The 24,540-nt window shown below is 37.0% G+C and overlaps 1 protein-coding gene across 4 annotated transcripts in view; it reads right to left on the reverse strand.

Moving 5' to 3' along the window:
• FRY (FRY microtubule binding protein) overlaps positions 1–24,540 on the reverse strand; it is a 221,354-nt gene that overhangs the window by 96,846 nt on the left and 99,968 nt on the right. For all 4 annotated transcript variants that reach the window (XM_064441051.1, XM_064441052.1, XM_064441050.1 and 1 more), the window contains exons 4-15: positions 18,498–18,637; positions 16,420–16,510; positions 15,934–16,013; positions 15,736–15,816; positions 13,932–14,100; positions 11,408–11,500; positions 11,216–11,314; positions 8,588–8,689; positions 5,122–5,225; positions 4,523–4,631; positions 3,498–3,584; positions 1,113–1,284 (exon numbers count right to left, since the gene is read on the reverse strand). In XM_064441051.1, coding sequence (XP_064297121.1) covers positions 1,113–1,284; positions 3,498–3,584; positions 4,523–4,631; positions 5,122–5,225; positions 8,588–8,689; positions 11,216–11,314; positions 11,408–11,500; positions 13,932–14,100; positions 15,736–15,816; positions 15,934–16,013; positions 16,420–16,510; positions 18,498–18,637 — 1,327 coding nt within the window. The remainder of the gene's footprint in view (positions 1–1,112; positions 1,285–3,497; positions 3,585–4,522; positions 4,632–5,121; positions 5,226–8,587; positions 8,690–11,215; positions 11,315–11,407; positions 11,501–13,931; positions 14,101–15,735; positions 15,817–15,933; positions 16,014–16,419; positions 16,511–18,497; positions 18,638–24,540) is intronic.

A 24,540-nucleotide genomic window follows, 5' to 3' on the forward strand; every position in this document is an offset into this window, starting at 1 on the left:
AAAATTCTAATTCTCTTAATGAAATTTTATGTAATAACACTGAACAATATATTTTTAATCATCTATTCTCTAGTCAGTCCTTTTCCTATTTCATACAGACAATGTAAAAATGACATAAATTTTCAGATCTGATATGATCAAAAGTTCAATGGCAGATTAGAACCCAAAAGAAAATATAGGAATTGCCTAGCTTAATTTTACATGTTATACATGGAAACTGGAATATTGTATCAGAAAATAGTCAAGAAATTCCTCATAAAATACAAGAATTCAACACTGCAAACATTTATTATCAAATGCATGAAGAGCAACCAAAATGAACTGACTTAGTGACAGCACTAAATACTATGTCTGTTGTACACTTCAACAGCAGTGGGTCTTACATTGCTTATTTTCTTGATATTAGTACAATGGTCTAGCAACAGCACAACACGGGTCGTTGTCACTGTTGTGGAAATATGTAAGCCTTGTTTCATTCACCTAACTTAATGAAGTGCTAAGGTGAGTAGCCAAATTTTCTTTTTTGCCAGCAAAACCAGGCACCTTCAGGGCATGATACAGGAGCCCTTTTCCTACAGCATAGGATTCTCACTACATATTGACTATGAAGGAAGCCCAAGGTAACAGTTCTTTTATCTTAGGCACTTCAGTTCAGCTTTATTTTAGTTTTAAAAGTTCCTGGCATTTTGAAAGCTTCACATGGTGTGAGATACGGCAATTATAATGACAATATCAAAGGAATCTGGTGGTTTTCAAAGCTGGTACATTTTCTGAGCACAGGCACTGTTTCTAATAAGATGAGTATCCTTTAATAAACACAGCTATTGAACACCGAAAGAAGCTAATTCTTAACTAACTGTGTAAACACCCCCAGAACACAGGGTTGCTACCACTTGTGTAGCACCACTGAGAACTTTTCCTGAAAGTAATTTAAAAAAACAGTATTTGTCAAACTAAACCATGTATTTCAATAGAATGCACTATAAAGTAAATGCTTACAATAAGGAAATTAATTGAGTACTTAACAATACTGAATTATCCCACTCAGGTACTGAAGACTTTTTCACATTCATTCTCATTCAAGTTTCTATATTGTCCATTCTCTTACTGACCTATCATTTTAGCTTCTTCCTCTGTAAGAGTTTTGCTCAAATACGTTTTCTTCACTCTGAGAGTGTTTCCAGAGGGAAGGACAGCTCCAGTCACTGGCATTGGAGGTTCACCATCTTTTTGCTGCAAGCTATCAGCAATTACCAAGAAAGCTCTCAGACCAATATTCATTCTCTGTAAAGTTGAGAAGATGAATATCATAATCAAATAATCATAATCTACTCATATTGTTTAATCCCTTTGAAATTTTGAGTATGTACTTGCCACCATTTTTTTCTGTATCGCTGCTACATTGACTAGTCTGATATAATTTAGAAAAAATGCCCATGAAATAAATTGTGAATTTGTATCTGCACTATGAGCAGTGCTTTTCCCTCTCAGAAGATTATATTTTCATTAGTTCATTATCTCTTTATCTTCAAGGCAAAACACGTGGATTTGACTTTGAGTTTAGTAATACAGCTTCAATGGACCTTCAGTTAAACACGAATGTCCTATACAGTCATTATGAAAAAAGATCAGTAACTTTCTTGAAAGGACCCAGGGTTGACCATACTGTGTGAAAGGTCTGGAGCGGTGCTCAGTGCCGAAACTGCAATGTGAAAACACCAGGAAGATGAGGCTAAGTGACCTGAATGTCTTCAGGGAATTCACCAGGGGAAAACTTGCAGGCTTTGCATTGCGATGACTGAAAGAACAGAATGTTTCAATTTTCCAGGAATGTATTCCAAAAATTCAGAGGCTGTCCTATTTACAGTCTCACAGAGGTGCATTTACATAGATTATGGGTAATTTTTTAGAACGCTAGTCTAACTACATCAAAAAGTAGACCTATTATTTCATTGTTTTCAGACAATCAGAAGACGAACCACCTCAAGGGGTGTGCATGGATACAGTGGGTCCTTGCACCCCTCCAGGGAAACCTGTGTGCTCAGTTATGTCTCTGAAATGCCTGTACACCAATGCACACAGCATGGGGAATAAACAGAAGGAACTAGAGATTTGTGTGTGGTTGCAGGGTCATGATCTCATTGCAGTTACAGAGATATGGTGGGATAGCTCACATGACTGAAATGCTGTCACGGATGGCTACATACTTTTTAGGAAACACAGGCCAACAAGGCAAGGTGGGGGAGTTGCTTTGAAGGTGACAGAGCAGTGGAACAGGCTGCCCAAGGAGGTTGTGGAGTCTCCTTCTCTGGAAATATTTAAAACCTGCCTGGACGTGGTCCTGTGCCCCCTGCTCTGGGTGTGCCTGCTCAAGCAGGGGGGGTTGGACAAGAGGTCCCTTCCATCCCCTACCATTCTGTGATTCTGTGATTTACATTGTTGTTGAGAAAGAGTAAAAATCAGATGTTGATTCATGAAGAGGCTAAGGACTATGTCCACTCCCTACAAGCTCAGCTTCATGAAATGCTAACACACAATGCCTTTTGCAGAACGTTCCTCAGCCAATACCACAGGTGACTCTGACCCAGAACATAGTTGGGACTGCTTGCTCAAAAATTCTGTTTTGTTTTTCTTTACTTTGCTGAAGAAAGATGAAAGCTGTGCATGAAGTAAAGCTTGTGTTTCACTTCTGCTGCTTTTGACAGTTAAAAGTTTAATCTACTTTTCCAAAATTTTTTTAAATCAAATACAGTTTTTGTAAGGTAACTCATTCTATTTTAACGTATTAGTGACTAAATATAACTGTTTAATATTGCAAGATTAATATTTTATTAGATGATCACAAATGCTTTTTATTTTTCGTGTGTTTATTCTTAATTTTCAAATGAAACTGTTTTCAAAATTACAAGCAAATGCATTATTTTCAAGAGAATTTTTCATTATTTTACTACTTATTTTTAGTTTTAGTTTTTCCAATTTCTGACTGTTTACTCTAGGGAAAGGACTAGGAAGCTGACTCATGACACTAATGCTAGTAGAGTTTTACCGGTCAGAATGGTAAAACCTTATTAGAGTTTTTTCTCTTTGTCATCTGCAATTCTTCTTGCATCATGTACTCTTCTTCAGTAAAACTGTTTTGAAAGACATTGGAATTGTTACAGAAAAATTATTTTTATATTGAAATAGTTTAAGGCATTGCATTTAACAACAGCACAGTGATAAGCAGATACTGTGATTAATAGTTTTATTTATCTTTTTGTCTTGTACATTTGCACTACTACACATTTGATAATCTTCATTAAGTAAACATGAGATAGGCATAAATAATGTGACATTTCGCAGATCAAAGTCCACAGATGTATTTTACCAATAAATCAAGTTCAAGATTTGGACTGAAAACTGGACAAAGGTGAAAGCATGCTTAGAATGTAACCAGAAAGTAAATGTAGCACAATACAATATATACTAATTCAAAAAAATGCAGATGCACATCATACCTCAGGGTTGAGACTGAAAGCTTTTGCTGGTTTTCCGACACAAAGGAAGTCAAAGATAATTTCTTTCATTGCAAAATCTAATCGTTCCTAAAGGAGTAGAAATATTGCAAATCATTAAGCTGCTCACTTCCGCTACTTGTTTTCTTTAAGGCAACAGAAAGTTGAAAACCAGTTTAATCAGGATTTATTTAAATGTATGGAAAAACAGATTTTCAGAAGTATGCAGAACATATTATCAGATCTAAGCTTTCAACACTGCTGTATGTTGACAAATTCAAAAATTTATAGCATTTAAATAGAAAATGATCAATTTTGGAAATAAAGCTTTTAATTATTTAATTTAAACTGTGGTAATTATGGTACTAACATAGTATTTTATATAAAAGGAGCTTGTTCACAGATGGCACAGTTCAGGGAAGATTTTAAGCATCTGTTTAATTCATTCCTATTCAGAGACTTTAAGTACGTGCTTAAGTGCTTTACTCAATGGGAATGTTTTCTGAATTTAAGTAATAAAAGAGATGAAACTTCCAGCACTGGAGGTTAGTTTACTTTAGCAATTCCCATTTGAACTGATGAAAACCTAATGTGTCAACTACATGCTGAACTTGGTTTTCCTCTGACTTACTGTTTTAAAAGCAGTGCAACTCATTGTCCTATATAGTAGAAATGATTCAGCATCAGGAGAAAATATGGCTTCATATTTTGAACGTTATTGACAATCAGAGCCTGCCAACAAATGAATTTTCTGCCTTGCTGGCAATTCCAAAAATTGACAAAAAGTACATTTGAGTTGAAGTGAAAACATTTTTATTAATTTTCAGTGGAATGAAGTTAATCAAAACCTGTTGTTCAACAGAAGTATGCCCCAGCTCAATCTATAATTTTATCATTGCCTAGATGAAAGATACTGACAATGGGGCTGCAAAAATTTCAGAAAACAGAGGTTTACTTATTTGCTAATTTGTTATTGGGAAAACAAGTTATTCATTAATTGGAGAGATATATGCATGGTTCTCCCATACCTGTGCAATAAACTGTATTATCTTCACAAAAATGTTTAGAGGCATATCTCTTGGCACAACACCACGGGACCCTTTTGGGAAAAGTGTTGTGACAATAGTAATAAGTCGACTGTAAAAGAAGGGAAAAAAGCATTAGACATTTCTAGACCCTGCAGACCTACACTTACTACAAAACCTAAGTTGGAAATTGTACTCCATTTAGAGAGACTAGAATGTATTTCCTTTGAAACAAAAATGTGATGGGGTACCTTGTTCTGATCCTTTGCTACACATTCAATGCCATTATTTTATTTCATTACTACATTACAAGTAACAAACCAGTCAATGACATGCCACTACAGAAATATTTCTAACTTTAACCCGGTAAAGAGTGATTTTTAGTTCTTCTAAAAGCAGAAACACGTTTTACAGTAATTTTGATAGGTGGGTGAATAACTGCCAGTGCCACAAAAGGGAATATTTTGTTGTGTACAGTTGAGTTTTTGGTTTCACAACAGGAATAGGTTCAATTCAAAGGAGTTCAGGAGAACTATAAAACCTCTTCACTGCCAACACCCACTCTACAAGGCCTGATTATCATTACAAATACAGCATCTTACCTTTGGGTAGCTGTGTTGCTTTCACATTTAATTCTGATCATGTAAACCCACAGTAGTCTGTACAGAGATTCCAGTGCAACTCGAGCCATTTTTGGGTCCTTATTCTAGAGAAATATATAACATAAAAATCAACTTCAGGCACAAATTAGAAAGGAAATTCTGAACTTAACGGATGTCAAGGTTCAAAGTTTTCATAATGACACTACAAAAAGATACAGTCTCACGGCTGCCCAGTATCCCACTCCTGTAGCTGCAGGACACTTACACATCTGACCTGCTTCTCCTGGTATTACTTAAATTGTTGAAAACCACAAGTATCAAGGTAGTTAAATTAGATACATGTGACAATTTAAAATCTTTCTTTGAAAATCACCTCAATTTGACTCTGAAAAGAAAACTTCATCATCAGTTGATTCTGTCAATTCAAAAGCTGTTGCTCTATGGTGGACAACTGGTAAGAAGAACACAGCAGATAAATAATTGTACTGCAGCACATATTCAAAAGCATAAGGACAAAAATCTGTGGATGCTTAGGCTGGGCTAATTAACATTGCATCTGGGATCAGCTGGACTGATTGGATTATCTGTCTGGATTGTAGTTTATTTTTGGAAACTTCCGAACTAGTACAAGATTGTCTTTGGGTCTATTTGGTCATATGCACTTTTCTGTTTCTGGGTAGGATGCAAGTCTATGCAGTCCAATCAGATGGTCTCCCACGTGTTGGGCCATCCACTGTGTTAAACTTCAAAGGACTCCAATATACTCTGACCCAAGATAAGATTTGTCGGGCTCAGAAGTACAAATCACAGCAAAGAGATGAATTTTTGTCTGCAGACAAATGTTGAGTCACAGGTCAAAGACCACAGTTTGATCAAAGAAACTGCAACCGATGCCATCAATGATATTGAATGCGTATTGGTCTAGGTCCTGCGAAATGGAAGTAGCTCACTGTTGGTGCTGAAGAATTTGTTGAAGTTGATCTGGGCCTTTTGAACACGGTAGTTCAAGGAGTAGTTGGCAAGACAGTTCTGCCAATATCTGCTCTGTTCCTTGACTGACAAGTGCTGTTAGCTTTTATCCATTGTTGCTGCTCTTCTAGAAATATCTTTTTCATAGACATTTCATGCCTCTGCCTCTTCTTCTGTGATTGGCAGAGGAGCAACCTGACTGCCAGGAGTGAGGCCCATTTTCTTTAATTCCTCCATTTCTGTTTTCCAATAATATGGCGTTAGGTCTGGCCCATTCAGGCCAAAGGGATATTGTGTTGGTACCCATGGATTCATTCCTGAGATAGGCACTGTTTGACCCATTCTTTGTAAATTAAGTTCTGCACCCTTGGCTCAAATTGTACTGGAGCATTTTCCTTGTCCCACATAGTTCAGAGACAAGGAACTGTTGCTCCCACGGAAAGTCTTTGCCTCCAAATGAAACACAGTGCTTTGACTCTCTCCTATACAGAGTTCATGCCTTGAACAGTTTTTTTGTAAACAAAGTTTAGTTAACGATAAATGTTCCATTTCAAAACCAGGATACTTATTAACCTTTACACCGCTTTCAACAGGATAGTATCAAATGCCCTTTGGCCAGAATCTGGCTGGGGTAAAATATTTCCATGCCCTGGCAGAAATGCCATTTATTAATTCAAGAGAAAAGCTTGTTTCTGTAAGATCAGAGATTTGCCAGTTTATATTAAGATCAGAAATATGGTTAGAATATCAAACTTTTAGTTTTCTCAGCGTATGCTTGACCTTAATGGTTTTGGGAAGGAAATTGTGCTCTATGGGGTGCGGAGGCACTTGAGAAACCTGATTCACTATGTGGTTCATGGGACCACACAAAATATTGTGGAGTCCCATACACTGTCCTGGTGTGCACAACTGTCCTAATGGAAGGATTTCTCCTTCTTGTTGATCTAGGTCTTCCTCCAGCTGAGTGAGTTTGGGTTGGGCTTTGAGGTATCACTCTGACTGGTGAAGAGATTGCTTCAATGGTTGGGGCATCTCTCCCTCTGTACTGAGAAGGAGTGGCCAACCACATTCTTAATTTAGCCACACATTCAGCTACCTTACCTCCTCTCCAGACTGAAGATTGAATGTACCACCACATTAATCTATGAGCCCTATGAATCGAAGTTTATGTCAATGAATCATAGGTGGCAAGGTGAATTCCAAAATTATTTTCAACTGGTAAGGTAGGAGCAACTTTACTTGTATTTTCTCTAATGGTTTCAAATAGTTTGTCAGGATCTCCCTAATTTTCAGAAAAATCTATATTCCCAGCTGGCTCTTCAGAGATCTTACAGCTGTAGCCACCTTTTCTAAAGCTTGTATAACCTCATAAAAATCTATAAAATTAGTTGCAATAACAACGTGTTTATTTTCTGAATCTCTTTGCAAATGAGTTTCTAATACATCTCTAGCAAAAGGAAGTACTTCAGGTACAGGTGGAAAGAAATCTTCAGAAAGACTATGAACATTTTGAAGAGCTACTCTGACTGTAGGATCCATATGAAGAGAGTCAATGCAAATTGTTTCATTAAGACAGAGACAAGGTACAGCAAGAAAGCAACAGCAATAAAGGATGTAAATATACCTTGTTGACAAGCTGGGGTATTCAGCTTCTGGAGAGGAGAGATTCCCTCCACAGTTTGCCTCTAAGCTGAGAAAGCGGTTGCATGTTCTACCTGTGCCATTTGCAGAAGCCTCCTAACCACTGGTACATCAGGCAGCAGTTTGGAGGCCCTTCATTTGAGCTAACCACTTTGCTGTGCTTCTTATATTGGCCTTTGCAGGTAGGCACAGGACCATCCTTTCATATGGATCCACTTGAAGTGTGGAATGGGACATGAGTTATTGCACAAGTAAAAAGGGCATGGAGGAGTAGTAATGATAAGTAGCATATGTGGTTTGAACAGTATGTGCTGGCTAGGAACCACAGCAGATTGCAGTGGACAGTTAGTCTTAAACTCCAAAGATCTAACACATGGTAAAGGAATAAAAATGGATACATGAGGAAGCAGCTTAAAATAGTTGAGGTTTTCTTCATGCAACTTGACAGAGTGAAACAGGCAATGGAATCAGTGTCCTGCAATCAGTTCCATTCTGATAAAGTAATAAACAGTGCACTGTTTGAGAACACCTTTGTGAAAAAAAGTTAATATGGGGTCAGTTTCGATATGTCACTTGAGCTAATAAATTTCATCAACAATCTTGCCTGTTTCACAGCTGTTTGACCTAGGCTTGGGTTGAGTTAAAGAAACAGTAGAAATTCAAACTAGGGGAAAGAATACTTTTTTTTGTTATTGAGAAAATCTGCACAGCTACAGAATTTTTACTGTTGGGAATAAAATTATATACAGAATCAGATAATAGCAATAATTCAACACATTTACCTAAAACAGATTTGCAACAGGTCAATAGTACATACTGAAGTTTTAATACAATCCTAAAACCAGAAGATACTAACCTTGAGATTGGATAGGCAGTTGTTGAGGAAAATATGCCATCTGTTTAAAAAGAACTGCTTCTGACTGACACAAAGCAGGCATGTTACCAAAGGGTACAAAGCCTAAACAGGAAATGGATGTCGATACTGTGTTATTTGCATGTCTACACAACATAGAAGCAACTTATTAGAGCTACTGTAAACTTAAAGCTCTAACAATTCCCCCGTTTTGTGCAATACACATTAGCCAACATAAACACATTGTTAAGCAGTACAATTTAAAAAGAACCTTCTCTAAAGCTGTTACCAGTTTGTTTTATGGATGAACTAAACCCAACCAAATGTCTACTTATAGAAGTTTAATAAATCCAAAGACGGGCCACAACTTTAAAGACTCCCATTTCTGTCAGTCAGGGCTAATTTCTGACAGTTAACTGCAAAATGATAGTATGGAAATAACTAAACTTTATTATAATAACAGGACCCATAGAGATTGTTGGAATTTGTGAATGCTCAGATGCCGATTACTCCTCAAAATCTGCAGTCACAATGTTTACTGAGAGACACGTCAAACACCATAAACAATTGTGTTAAAATACAGACAATGCCTGGATCTGCTGGTAGCTACATCTTGCAAAGTGAAAAATAAAAAGAAGCAAAGCAGAAGGTAGAAGTTAAAATACTGGAACCTGGTCTCTTTGCTAACACTTACTTTGACACTCATCTTGTGAATGTTACACTAAAAAAAATAACCTAAAATGCATCTATAAAATTTGAAACCAACTTTGCTATTTCAGCAAGATTTTTCTGTTTCAGTTCTCATGTTCATATACCCAATCAGGACTTTAAAGTTATTAGTCAAAAATAAGAAAACTTTATCTGAAAGACCAATTACTCTCAAAATTAACCCTAAAATTCTAACTTCAGTCACAGCTCAAAGTATAAACACACCATAATCCCCAGCTTCTGTTCCTCTAATATATAACATAAATTGCCTATAGCTAGGTTAGACCTAGTTTCTTGAGCAAATGCAAATGTACATTAATTTTTACTTTTATAATCTTCATGTCCCAAATACATATGGGAGAGGATAACTGAAGTCTTCTCATGGAAGACTTTCTTACCATATTAACATTATGACTATAATAGTTGAGTACTTGACAGGATCACAATGTTTAGTAACATCCCAAGAGTGTTTGTTACAACCCATCCTAAGGAAGAGCCCTAGGAGGAAAGATACAAATCATCTCCTGGAGTTTCTTAATTCTCTCTGTTCACCTCAACAACTAGCTCAGATGAGACACTTTTAGATAGAAAATAAGGCAAGACGAATGCCCTCATCCTGCCTGTACAGTGAGTGTGCTGATGCACAAAACACTGATCTTGGAAAGGAAGGTTGTCTTCAGACTCTGAAGAGTGTGCTTTCTTTCTGGAAGCCTGAAAATATGCACTGCCACTAGTTCTGGCAACTGTTTGCCTTTCCCCTCCTCCTCCTCCTCACAATGTTTGTATTTCTAATCACACCCTCACAAGAAACTATTCTGTCACTTTTAACTATGTAGCCTCCAGTGTGGTATGTGTAGACAAGCAATCAAACGCAAAGCCCCAGCTGTGCAATCCTTTCTCAAGCACGTAATATTGACTTTGGCAAGTACGGCCACCAGTTTGGGGAATGTCTATTTAGTGTAAAAACTGTACAGCAAAGCTCTCACCCTGCTGCAGTTTCAAAATCTTTTTAACTCCGTAGAGTGGAATAGAGCCCCACAAACACGAGCAGAGTGAAATCAGAAATCAATCCTGAGTCTCCCACTAATTCAAACTGGATCAGGACTGTGCTCCAGGGGATGCAGGGACTGGTGTAATGGCAGCAGAGAGCACAAGCACATTCCTGCAGTCTTCCTGGCAGATTTACTAGTGCTAGTGACCAGCATTTGCTGAGAGTGCTGGGAACAGGGGAGTTGTTTTGACTTCCCATAGAACAAGGGAGGATGAACAACAACTTTCTTTACTTAAAAGGTCCAAGACTTCAAAATGGATTAGCTAATGCTGCAGTGCTGACGTGCGCTGACCCAGTTGGAGAGACAGACTGCTTAAGGCAGCCAGCGTCAAACTGACTCAGATCTTCATTTAATTCAGATCAACTCATGCTTCCAAAAATACACTGCAGTGCCACTGTTCATCACACAAGAGAAAAATGAAATAGGGAGCTGCACAGTAGCCAAGTTACGGATTTAAAAGGGCATGTGTTATACATTTTTTTGTTCCTACAGTGTATTATTTAAGGCCTGTGAAAGAGTTGTTCCCACATGCCTCATTTGTTCTCGCTTGACAAGAAGTGAACTCTATTCTTTCTCCTCTCCTCCTGATGTTTACACATAACAAGTATGAGAAAACCTAACTGTTTAATAATCACAGACCCAGAAGCTGAAAACATCTGTTTGGTTCAGACTGATTTTGACCATATCCTGAATAAAATAAATATGGTTCTTTTCTGCAAACACAATAACCTTCCCTGTGAATAGCAATGTATTGGTTATAAAGCCTAATGCAGAAAAAAGTTTTGCAACCAAATCTGGGATTTTCCCAAGAATCTTGTTTAGAGGTATTTCTGACAAAGAGTTTTAGCCTCTGCTTCTTGGGGTTACTAACCAGTGAGTGCTTCTTTCGTGAGGAAAGTTCAAGTGTTGTATCATACAGGCTTTCAACAAAGTTCCTCAGACAGGGGACATTCACTTCATTTTTAACAGCCTGAAAAAGATTTCATGTTAATAAAACACTATTTCAAAAGCTCTTTTATCTAATTTAAAGAAATTATGCAAACAATCTGAAAAATAAACTCACAGCAGCTACGGGGACAAGAATTTCAACAAAGAGTCCTGCCAGTGCATGCTTGATATCTTTGTCTTTAACTTCAAGGAAATAATGTGCACATTCCTAAAACAAAACAAAACAAGAAACATAAATTGCGTATCAGCTGGAATAAATGTTTGCTGAATGCACATGAAGTGTCAGTGACTATTTTTATCTTGCAAGTCCCACAGAAAACATTTGTCTATTAACTTCTAAATCTGCACTTTGAAGCAAGCACAAAGCAGGACGTAAGTCAAGATCAAGGATCTGTTACTCTAGTCATGATAATCCACAAACCCCTCACTGATTCCACTGTGCAGGGTCGTGTCCTAGGGATAGAAAGGGAGTTGTACTCACGGCTGACCTCATGCCTTCCCTGTGTATACCTTCAGGAGCAGGAGTAATAGCCCACATGGACTGCTTTACACAATGCTCTGGGAGGCCAGAAAAGGAACATAATTCTCTGGTAAGATACTCAAGGGAAGGAACAGTCTTACTGTAAATATTCTGAAAAAATTTCACTGCTAGGATCCATTGCAGACTACCGGTCAATACGGAGCTGTACTATGCAAGCGAAGAGACCTGTGGTACAAACCATCACAATTTCCAGCCTGCAACTGGGGACTGAGAAAGTTAAAATCTATTTTTGTCCTGAACATGCAGCAAGCTACTATCCACACAGCTCTGCTGCTCAGGAAGTGAAGGAGGGGAGATAAGCATCCACCCACTCTTGCGTTTCTGTACAACTTTTCTGAGGATGACAAATTATGTTCCATCTGGGTCCAAGGCCCAAAGAGCCACTGACATTACAAGGATGTTCCCCACTGACCTTCTTTCCCACACATGAGTACGGAGCAGTTTACACTTTAGATCATGCATAGTTTTTCCTGGCTGCAATCAGGATTCTACACCACAAGGCTTCAGTCACTCTGGCCATTTCTGCTATGCAGCTGAGGCCCCTATGCAAAGACAGTAGCCTTCCTGGGCTGTTTCTGCAGTCTGTGGTGGAAGACAGGCTTTTCTGGAGCTCGCTCCTGAGATTAGCTCACCCTTTGAAAGTGTCTCTCTCTACTATAGTAGAGCTGGTGTGACAGAGCTTGTAGGTGAGGCACTGCATGTAGATACTCAAACTAACAGATGAATTGCCCACAGAATCAAAATGTATTTCACCAAACTGAGCAAAACTGGTTTTCCTACATACGCAGTGCATTTTATGATGCATTGTAGAACATATAAGAATTAATTTGGTGCTGAGATACTGTAGCCATGAGCAACGTAGAGATCATCTGCATCCAAATTTTGAGTCTACTACACAGGAGCTTTACCACTGATTTCAGTACCAGTGAACACTGGATCCCAGCAGTGCTGTGCTGTAAAGCTGTGCCACAAAGTCATTCACTCATGTTAGTCATGTGCACTACTTTGATATCTTACCAGCTCTGGACAACTTACTTTAAGTCAACATATACTAAAATGTGCTCATATAATGAAGTGTAAGGTAAGAAGAAAAATTAGATGTTTCTGTGTTATTAGATACCTTTTAAATATGTTGTTAAATATGGTTTAAAACACACTGCAAAACTGAAATAGAATGTGATTCCTGTTCAGTACTTAGAGAAATAGATCTGTATGTCTGTACGCATGTGTGTTTGTATTCCAATGTCAAATCCTTACTTGTGGGCATCTAACATTGATTTTTTACTCCATTGACACCATCAATAAGCTAATCTTTACATAGAGGTTTATATAAAATGCGTATTTTACTGGATGACTGGCTGCAAACCATGTAGCCATGAGCGTGATCCCAAGAAAAAATGGGAATAAAAAGCTTAAGCTAAATAAACCTTCTGATGGAACAGAACACATTGTATATTACCAACAAGAAATGTGGCCTTTCAAAAACGTTTAAACATAAAAGATTTTCTTTCCTTTTACAAAATGATGTAATCTGTTAATTTAATGCATTCATGACAGTCAAACTGCTCTGTACTAGTGGCTTTCAAACTGGGAGGGTAGAGAATGCACGCTACAGGAAGGGAGGGGTGAAAGTATCATGGAAGGGGACAACCCATCCAAGGAAAATTCCATTCAGCTTTTCCCTCAGTTCTTTGTCTCTTCCTCTGTGTTTTTCTCCATCAGAAGTTCCTCTCCTCTCTGGCAACTATGTCAAGGATGGAACATTCACTTTGGAGGCAGTGAGCAGCTAAGGGGACATAGCTAGGCAGGGACACAGTGCAAGGACTGTGGGATGGCAGGGTGAAAGGTGCAAGGTCTACAGAACCAAAACTCTTTCTGCTGGAGGATGAGATGTAGGGACTAGGGGTATAAGGCTGATGAAAGGTTGATATGGAATGATACACTCCAGAGATTGGAGACTGGAGCACCGAGGTTCAGAACAAACAGAAAGAAGCTACACATACATTTATGTGGAAAATTTCCTGGACCATTACAGGAATGATGAAGGGGAGCCCATTTTAAAAGGTCTGGGAACCAGTTATACACTTGGGAATTTTACCTGCATAAACTGAAGAGAAGCTTCAAAGTCCTCCACAGGATACATCTTAATGCGAAAGAATTTCATTCCCATTATAAGACTGATAATGCTTTGAACTACATATGGGCTTTGTTCTTTATGCCGTAACTCTTTTAACTCTGCCATGAATTTCTTCTTTACAGCAGGAAATCTACAAATTCACATTGGTTAGTTACAGAAAAGTATAGATTCATATCTGGAATGTACTGTAAGGTATATAAATGGGGAAAAACCTAAAGAAGATTCAGCCTCTGTTGTAAATTACCTTTTTGCTCAGTATGTGAAGAGATTTATTTTGTTTTGTTCTCTTTCACTTCTGATATACTCAGAAAAGGAAACTAAGTGTACAGCCTGATCTTAGTGCCTTTGGATAACCATGTATGTCCAATTATTTTCTTACCACGCCCCTCTTTTACATAAGAGCTAGCAATATTATTATAATAACCCCCTCACATGTTTTTCAAAAATCCAAGATAAAAGATGGCTTTATTGTAAGTACATGCAATGTTTTCAAAAGAAAATGCTTAACTAGTAAACATGAAAATATTCAGCATTATCTACACATGCTATTCCTCCCTTCAGGTTTTTTCTAATAGCCATTAGAGCAACACTTAAGCAATATCTACAGCAATTTGGGATGGGGTGGTCTATGACCATTTTTGATGGCCCCCATGAGTCTATTGGAGGAGTGTTTTGAGGAACGCCGTCCATAAAAATAACATATAGGAAGATCATCCAACAGGATCTCCTGCCCTTTTTGGGACAAAATTAAAAGAATGTAATTTTCATGGGCAGGGTAGCATGTACAACCTGTTCTTATCACCTCTGATAGGGAACAAAGAAGAGTTAAAAAAACCAGGTTGGCAGGAGGAAGCCCTTCAGAGGTAGCAACATCTTAGCAAGGCCCTTCAGAACTGGAGGAGAAAAACAGTGTTTATGGAGAACAGGTATGTTTTGTCTTCGACAGTAACCTTGAAGCTTCAGATCCCGATGTCACCTCCTCTTTTGCTTTTGACCCAGCCAATTCAGAAGCCCAGGTAAGGCCTTAGCTGTAGTCTGTGAAAGTCATATGATTTCTAGGAACTCAAACTGGCTTGCCTACATCAAGCTAAAAAAATAAGTTTGGTTAAAGTGGTCGGTCTTGTCTTGTAAAGCAGACTCTCTCTCAGCAACACCAACAAGTCAGGAGACAGAGATCACTGACATGGATCTATGTTGGTGCAGTTCACCCTCCTGCTTAATTTGTGTGATAAGCGTATGATGAGATGTTATATTGGGTTTCTGTTTCTGTCTGCTTCCAGCTTCAAAATTTAAGACCAGCCTCCACAAAGTGTTTTCTCTCTTTACTGTACCATCTGAGCTAGGAAGTGCAGGATGAAGGATTCAGAAGCAGTTGCATTAAGTTCTGAACTGAAATAACTGCAGAGAGACTTTAAAATGTTGCTATGTTGGAGTATAGCCATCTTTAGGTTTGCCCAGCTAGAGAAAAAATAGCATCTAGAAAAAAGATTAATTAAAATAGCTCTCTTCAGTCCTTTGGGCTTTCCACAGACGTCATTGCTGAGATAAGAAAAATAATACTGCTGTAGTCTAGTTGAATTTATTCAGCATCTCTGGACTAGATGCAGAAAGCCTGTGATTCCCTAGAGTTCTGTGCTCTAGAACATCTGGATGAAGAGAGGGCCAGTGAGCTGAAAGGATTTATTTTAGAAAATCAGATTATTCATATGCTAAGCAAGCAATACTTCTCAGATTTCCATTATCTATGATATTCAATTTTACTTACTTTGCTTGAGCTAGAACACCTATTACTTCTGCATACAAATCTGCAACAATGTGCATATTTCCAGTGTTAGGACCAAGGTACCTAGCAAGAGACAAGAAAGAATTCTTGGCTGAGAGAGCATCCTGCTTAAACCACTGCAATTAAAAAATTCAGCATATAATTGTTCAAATAGAATTTTTGTGTGAAAAAGAGCCTTACCCTTCTTTGTATTTAAAGTGCTTGAAAGCCAAGTTAATAACATCATGTACCAAACTGTCTATTACAGGATGAAGTGGAATCTGAAAACACAAAGTAAAACAAGACTGGTATACATATATAATACTTTAAGCTGTGTACCTTAGTGCTTGTAATACTCCTGGGTATCTTCCCTATACAAATATAGTATCAGCTGACATAATATCTGGCTAAAAAAACCCAACTGAAATAAGCCAGCCATCTAAAGTTAATGTAGTACTGAAGAGAAATACTTTAGCTCCATAGAGTTGTCAAAGCAAAGTCTGTATGAGCACAGAATACTGTGTATCCTACAGGTGCAAGAAAGGCAGCAATAAACAAGCATGCAGGATGTATCTCATGCTTTTATCAGATGCTTAAACACAGAAATAGAAAGAATAATCCTGAAATTAGGTTTTGTTGGTAATTTCTGTCATTTATTAGTTAATGTATAATTTAAGAACTCCATACCTGTTTCAAAACTTCTATTAATACTAAAGAAAAAATAAAATCAATAGCCAGATCTCTCCTCTCCATTAAATAATCCCTCTGCTGTTCATCACTGCAAAATCAAAACAAGAAACACAATATTTAGATGTGTCATAATTCATATTATATGCCTTCCTCAATTACACAAATAGAGATAACGAGATTGTGTTCTACTTTTTAAACTGCAGTCCAGCATTTCAGAAAGTAATGCACTGATATGCTCTTAAAATCTGTGACAAATAGACCAAGTCTAACTTGTTACTTTCACCTTCTTTCAAATGTTTAAATGTCACTCTCCATTTCCTCCCTTTTTTCCTAGTTTAAGATCAACACAAAACTCAAGGAAAAAAAAAACCAAAACAAAAACAAGGAAACTTTTGGATTCTATATTCTAAAAATGGATTTAATTTCAATTTCCTTGCTTGTGGCCCCATTTAGACAGTTCTCAGTTACACTTCGGAGACAAACGAAACAAATTATTTTGTGTTATCAAATTCATATTTAGACTTGTGACAATTTTGAAAAATGCCTTAAAAATACCGATGGAGAATTCATAACCAAACTACATTCTCTTTTTAAAACTGTTTCAGTGTTATTTTTTTAACTTTGGCATCACTTGTGAAATGTTCAAACGCATTCCTTGTGCAGAAGACATAGGAGTAAATGTCTGAGGTGAGTAGCTTGCAATACAAATACAAAAAATATCCATTTGGATCACCTGGTCACAGTTTCAGTGTCTAATGTAAAGATAACGTGAAATATACAATACTTTAAAAAAATTAAATGTTAAATGACAGTTCTGCAGTCCATTTGCAGCAGTTACTACTGATTTCAGTGAGATTTTTCTTTGCATAAATTCAGCACAATTCTTATAAACATTAAGAACTTCAGTGATTTCAGTTATACTTAAGTGCTTATAATAAAACATGCATTCAAGAGTTCTGCTTGATCGGTGATTAAATAAATTATTTGCATTTTGGTTTTCTTGATTTCACATTAAGTGGAGAAAGGACTGGTTATACATTTTTTCTGTAACACTATCAATTGACAGAGTGGCCTTGGTTCACTGCAAAGCAGACTTTGAACTAGATTTTGGGTGGAGTTCCTGAGGACATCTATTTATGAGCAGGTGGTCCTGTAACAAGTCGAGGGAAAAAGGTGCTTCAAGGCAAGGATTCATCTCATGCAAAAGCAGACTTCTAATTGATGAATCATGCCTTCATATTGCCTACTTCCACTGACATGAAGAGTCTGGAGGGATCTGATTCAGGTTCATGTCTACCTTGATATTCTAAAACTAGCTCCTACTCCTTCGTTCCAGCAAATATTGCCTTTCAGTAGTTACTGGATTATAATGTAACCCTAATGTGAAGAATTGCCTATGCATTTCCAAACACCAGGTCTGCCAGTGTTGATTCTCCTGCTGTTTTGTTAAAGTGTGTAAATGTAGTACCAAAGTATTCATAAAAGTTTGAATAATATACCTGTACCAAACCATCAGACCTCAATATAAACCAAGACCAATCTGTTGCCTTATCACTGAGGAACTACTGATATCATAAGAGATCAACATATTTGTTTTGGGGACATTATTTTTGTTCACTTGTTTGTTTTAAGAGCTAAATCAATGTTGCTAAAGCTCTTTGACTGATACACAATTTTTTTGGACTGAGGATAGGTGTATGTGAAATATCTATGACTAGGCAGAATCCTGTATAAAAAAAAATCCTTCCAAGTGTCACAGAATTATTGCCTACTCATAACATAACATACTAACATAAGTTAGGAAGACAGACACAGTTTATACAAACCAATATTTAAATGACATTACAGCTTCCTTAACAGCAGTAAGAAACAGTGTTTGAACTACCAGGAGCGTAATTTTAAAGACACAATTACTCCATCCATCTAGAAGCTGATAGAAGAGTTCCAGGAACATGCAGAAAAAGATGACAACAATTTTCAAATGACTGTAACCTCACAAAAGCTGATGGCCAAAATGTAATACATTTTACATTACAATCTGTCAATAATGCTTGTATGTATATTCAAAATCATACCTTTTGGATTTAGTACTTGTTCTTGGTCTGTACTCATGAGATTCATCTTCTATGCCATTTTGTCTTTTATACCAATCAAACAAAGTACGCAGGATAGAGGGTAGGCAATATTCTGAAAGTGAGCTCATTGAGCTTATTACCTATGGGGAAAATACAACAAATCAACAGATCAACAAATCAGCTGGTGTTCAAGTTTCCCCTCCTCCTTAAAAAAAAAAAAGTACTAATTCAATGGTTAGGCATGTTCTTTCTTGTTTTCATCTCATTTTCAAGATCCATGGTACAAGCAGTGACTTAATATTCTGTATTTCTGTTGAAACACAAGCAGAAATGCAATAATGGGCTGTATGTCAACAGTGACTTCCCCCGATGATACTAAAATGCATTAAAATTGTGTATCACATCCTACAGCACACCAGAAGACAAACTGGTTCTTCAGAGGACTTTTTTTTTTTTTTGTTATACAATGTTGATTTGAGTTTGAGCACATTATAAGGAAAGAAAAAGTGATGACCCAGAAGTACTGTCTCATGGGTTGTATCTGACTGCTGGATGTTGCTCCTGAAGCTCAGAGTGTATTGACAAACCCCACAAGCTCTGCAATAATCTTAACCAACTGAACGTGCAGATGCATCCCTCTGACTGTTAGGCTGACACACCTGATAGCCTAGACTTCTCTTTTATATACAGGAAAATATTTACAGTTTTCCATGTCTTTGTGTGCACAAATAAGTAAAACATAGTTTACAATTATTCCTTAAAAGTTCCTGATTAAACAGCTCTAGTGGTATACTGGAAAAGAAGATTACTGCTCACTCAGTATAAACTGTGTCAATTACAGAAATGTTACCTAACATGTAACTGCTGAACTATGACTTAAACTTCCTACTACAGGAAACCACAAAGCTGCAAAACATGAAAGATCAAAAGCTAGGGTGAGAAAAACCCCATTATTATACAAGAGGATTATATATGTATTGCAACTGAATGTTCACAGCTACAGCATTTCTGTACATTCTAAGAAAACATAAAACAACTATTTAAAATAGGAATAAATTACTGATCTGGAGATTTATGACCACCTCAAGATCATGCAGGGCTAGATGCTGCGAAGTGCTGAGAAGCAGGAGTGAAGTGCTGAAGTATCCACTTCATGTTAGGTACACTGATTATGTCATTAACTCTGTCAGGTTTATCCACCTGCTTAAACTTAAACCAGCACGTTTCAGTGCTTGTGGAACAACAACAGTAGTGTTTAATGTCTTGTCTAAGACCAAGCTTGTGTGAAATCTGTGACTAAGTCAAGAGCAAAACTGAGAGACCGAGCACCTTATATACAACTCCCAAATGTTACTAAAGCCTTAAATGACAACTTCTGTGGGCGACAGTTAGTTTAGATCAATTACTCTGATCTCTTTTGCAGCTTTTCAGCCTCAGACTTTAACTAATTCTCAGTGATGCTGTGACCTAAAGTTAATGAGACACTTTGAGGATAAAGTATTATGGTTTTGATTGGATTCAGGTATTATGGCCTAAAATTAAACATAGAGCATTAGAAAGCTATAACAACTGCCCTGTAAAAATACAAGTTTCTATAAAAGTACTATTTTAGGAAAGCTTTCAATCCAGTGTTTCCAATATATTTTATTACCTGAAATATGAAACAAGTTGCTGTGGAAGATGGCATGAAGGCAACTGCTTGCAGCAGTGACAGGAGGCCCTTCATGAAGAATTACTACAGCAGTCCAGACTCAATTATACCAAAGCCTTCAAGCATAAGACTTCAGATAAATACTTAGAAGACATGAATCACCTAGTGTCAGTGCAAACTATTCACCACCAGCTCAGGGCACTTAGACATTTCAATTGCTTCTCTGTTGCTTACCAAAAGTTTTTCTGAAGCTGGCATAACACCGGTTGTTAAATATGAGACACAGTGAAAAAGGGTTTTCTGGGGAAGGCTAGAATAGACCTAAATATCTTTTAAGAGATCCCAATATTTAATTGTAAGTGAAAAGTCGTTTGAATCAGGTCTTCCTGCACGTTCACCAACATATATATCAATGCTGTTCCCTAAACCCCAGCTATACAATTTCACTCACCATAAAAAGTCAAAGTGATTCCTGTTAAATCTCCACAAGCCATACTTTCTCTGCTGAATTTACAGTGTGTGTCTTTAGTAGGGATAAAAGGTCAATATAGCTTTTTTAAAAATCTTTCTGTCACTGCACTTTTAAGACAGGAAGGAAGGGTGGACTGGGCAAAGACCTGGCTCTCAGGGAACAGGAAGGGAGGGAAGTCTAGCCAGCGTGTTGGTTACTCAACCCTTTCATTTATTGGAAGTAAGTCCAGGAGTGAGATGAATTCTAGCTCTGTGCTGCTCCTGAAAGGGAGTGCACAGATGTACAAATATGTCCTTGTTGGACAAATGATCATGTTCTTCCATCATAAATGAACTACCTACTGTATAGCTTAAGGATAGGAAAGCTGCACAAGTAGGGAGTTGTTTAAAACTTGTGTTCACAGAGCATTAAATATAATTTATGTAAATGCTTAATATTTATTTTGGACTAATATGTTAGAGTTAATTTAATGAAATTCTGCCCAGATAGTTTGCTACAATTTATATACTTTCATAAAAGTCTTGCTATATTGTCAAAATACAAATGTAAGAAATGTTTTCACTAATAGCAGAGAGATGCTGATTATTTTTATTTCACATATATGTATTTTAACAGCAAATATATTCAAAACTGCATTCAATTTTCAATAATATAATTAACTTCCTGGATGTGCATTTTTTTCATATACCATATATGTCAGTATGTATGTTAAATGTACATTTTATTGCCATCTTAATAATGCAGAATTGCAGTACATCATTTTTACATAGTTCTGGTTTATTTTTTGTAAACCTATTATTTGCACAGTGTCTACACATTCTGTCTTCAATTTGTTATTGTGCAGATTCCAACTAATGTACATTAGCAGTGAGATTTTACAGTTTTTATCAATGCTACTGAAAGCAGAACTTGATAAACATTGTCTTGGCTATATTTAGGATACTCATAGCCATGCAATCCATGCAATAATGTCTTCCCTTCATTCATCATTTTTTCCACTTCATGCATGTCTATAACAAAGCCCCATAACTACAAAAATACAGATTCAAGGGCAGTAACAGGTGCAATGAAATCCTTGCTCCTTGAAACCAACAGCAAAACTCTCATGGACAAGAAGACAGGGATTTCACATGCAATATGTGACATTAAAAAGATAAAAGTTAACAATTCCTCTTCCAAACACTCTAGACTGGGGCAGGGGGAAGGTGGAAAGATCAACTGCACTAAGTTCTAATCAAAGCAGCTCCATGCTCTTAATTCTTCTGGACCCTTTGAGACAAAATGGGGTTTTTTCTGCTAATGATAGCTTTCTAAATAAGTCAACTCGCATTGAAAAATCCGTAATATGAAACATTAGGAGCAAATAGCACATCTGTGCTTGTGTAGATCTCCTTTCCTTCACATCTCTGTTCTAAGCATTTTTTTGGACAGTGCTATGAAGTTAAATGTCCCTGGGAACTGTTAAAACTGATAACTATTAAGTTGAACTCACTAGTTTTAATTTATGGCCTTGGTTTTGTGAGTAAAGAAACAGGATTTTTTTATACCATAATTTTGTAGATGTGTAATTTCACCTAGCTTGCTTATACATTAGCAATGTTTATAGCTCTTTTACTACCAGGATAACGGTTTACATGAAAACCCATTTATTTCTAGCATGCATCAAGTACAGTTCTGAATGTGTTACCTTTAATTTTGCCTTCAGACCTGCTTCTTTATACACTGCTTCAACCCAAATGTCTGATCAGGAGCCAAAGGTTGTTCTATGACCCCATCACCACCATTTTTTAATATTTCCTCTACCATGTGCCCTTCTGCCAGTCAAGAACAACTTGTAAAAAGCAGGGAAAGGGAAAACACATAAGGGGCCAACTGCAGTACTACTGCAATGATGATACCATTATTTCCTTACTACACCTAACAAATATAACATGGGATGGAATAATTATCACCATGTCATTTGCCACAGTTAGACTGTTATGAAAAAGGGACACAATCATCAGTATGTTGCTTAGTGTCTTATTTATATTTGTATTTTACACATTTTTTATTATTTCATTTTTATTTTCCCTTTTTTAGCTTAACCAATCTTTTGTTTCCATCTCCTAAAAGTATATAAAACTTTAAATGTTTTTGCTTTCCAATCTGTATTCTCCAACCTCATGTACTTCTAAGAAGAGAGTAGTTTAACTAAAATGAGCACAAATTGTTGTGCATTTTATGCTGAAAGTCTTGCAATAGGCACCTCATATAGACAGTTTCATATGAAAACTGGGTCTTGCTGTTAAGTTTTCATTTCCACGGCCAAAATATTACATTAATTTTGTATTTTCATATGGAAAAATGTCTGCAGGTTGGTCCAAGATTACACAGTGCCCTTCTTCTGCCTCCAGTGCTGTCAGTTCACAGAACATTTATATAGCATGGTAAGAACAGAAGATACTTTAGCAGGCTGAGAAAAGTCTAATAAAAATGTTTCCTCGGGTGAGGATAAGCCTCTTGGATAATTATGCTTTTTTTCACCCTAGCTTTTGATCTTTTCATGTATTGCAACTTTATGGTTTCCTGTAATAGGAAGTTTAAGTCATAGTTCAGTAGTACGACGTTTAATAACATTTCTGTAATTGGGGACGCAGAGCACACTAATGCTGGAGCAGAAATGTTCTTTGCCAACAGGCAACTAGAGTTGTCTAATCAAAAACTTTTAAAACATGATTTTAAATATACTATAAAAATATTTAAAGCCATATGTAAAAAGTATATAATTTCCTGTATATCTTTTCTTTATACACATGCATACCTAAAAAGGAAAATACAGTCAGTGTAAGGAATGCAGTTTGTTAGGCTAATGGTGAGATGTTCTGCAAGTCAGGATAAGTAAGATTACTTCATACATTGCTCAAGATACTATTATGAATTTAAGGAGGGTGATGCAATTGGCAGCCAGACAGAGCCCGCAGGACAATACCATCTGCAGTATTGTCAGTGCCTACTACTACGGAGGCTCTGATAGTACATCCATATGGAGAGAAACAGCTCTGCCTGGGCACAGTCAGGTCCCTGGATCCATCACCACCACCACAAGTAGCGTTCCTAAAATGGTGTTTGAGAATGGTCAGGAAAAAACGCCGGTTGTCAGAAAGCCAGAGATAAAGCTGTTCAGGGCAAGTAAGCAATGCTTTTAGAATACTTTTAAATGGTTCAGGGGGTTCGGTGTTAAACTTGATGCTGATTTCTCTGGGTAGCTGAAGTTCCATTCTACTCTTTGTAAGTTACTGCAAAGGGGGTTTTTTTGGCTGTTTTTTTCCACTTCTGAAGCTGACTTGCAAAAGGCAAATTTGAAATGAGGTCATGCCTTTTGTTGATTTTTCATTTACAGTTAGAAGGTGCAGCTCAGATTTTTTAAAGTGACTGGTGACCTGGTCACTTCAGCATCGCCTACCAATTTCATTCACATTGAACACGGATAATTTTGATAAAGTCAAAAAAAGAAAATTAGGTTCCTTTGACAGTGTGTAATTTTCAATGCCTTAAAATTGAAAGTAAAAACTATTAGACACCCCTTGAAAATATTTGTTCATGGGGATTCTCCCTCTGTTCTGCCTTCATTTCTGTAGTAAAAATGTCAGGAATGTCATATGTGGCCTTTCCTGGTTTTGCTAAATGACTTAATGTGTTCCAGGAATAAATACCAAAGCCTTCCACAGCTTACCTGGAAGGAAGAAGCAAGATATTATCAACCTGGTCTTTCTTAATCCCACAGACTCTAAATATTTGAGTTAACTTAAAAAATAAAACTTAAATGTGCTTAAAAGCACATGCCCTCTTACTTAGATTTTAGTAACATGTAGAATCATGATCTTCAGAGTTTTCCAGGTAGACCACACCTTCATTTTTAATATGAGCAAAATTATCCATAT

This window comes from Phalacrocorax carbo, chromosome 1 (genome assembly GCF_963921805.1).
Source record: "Phalacrocorax carbo chromosome 1, bPhaCar2.1, whole genome shotgun sequence".
NCBI classification, from domain to species: domain Eukaryota; kingdom Metazoa; phylum Chordata; class Aves; order Suliformes; family Phalacrocoracidae; genus Phalacrocorax; species Phalacrocorax carbo.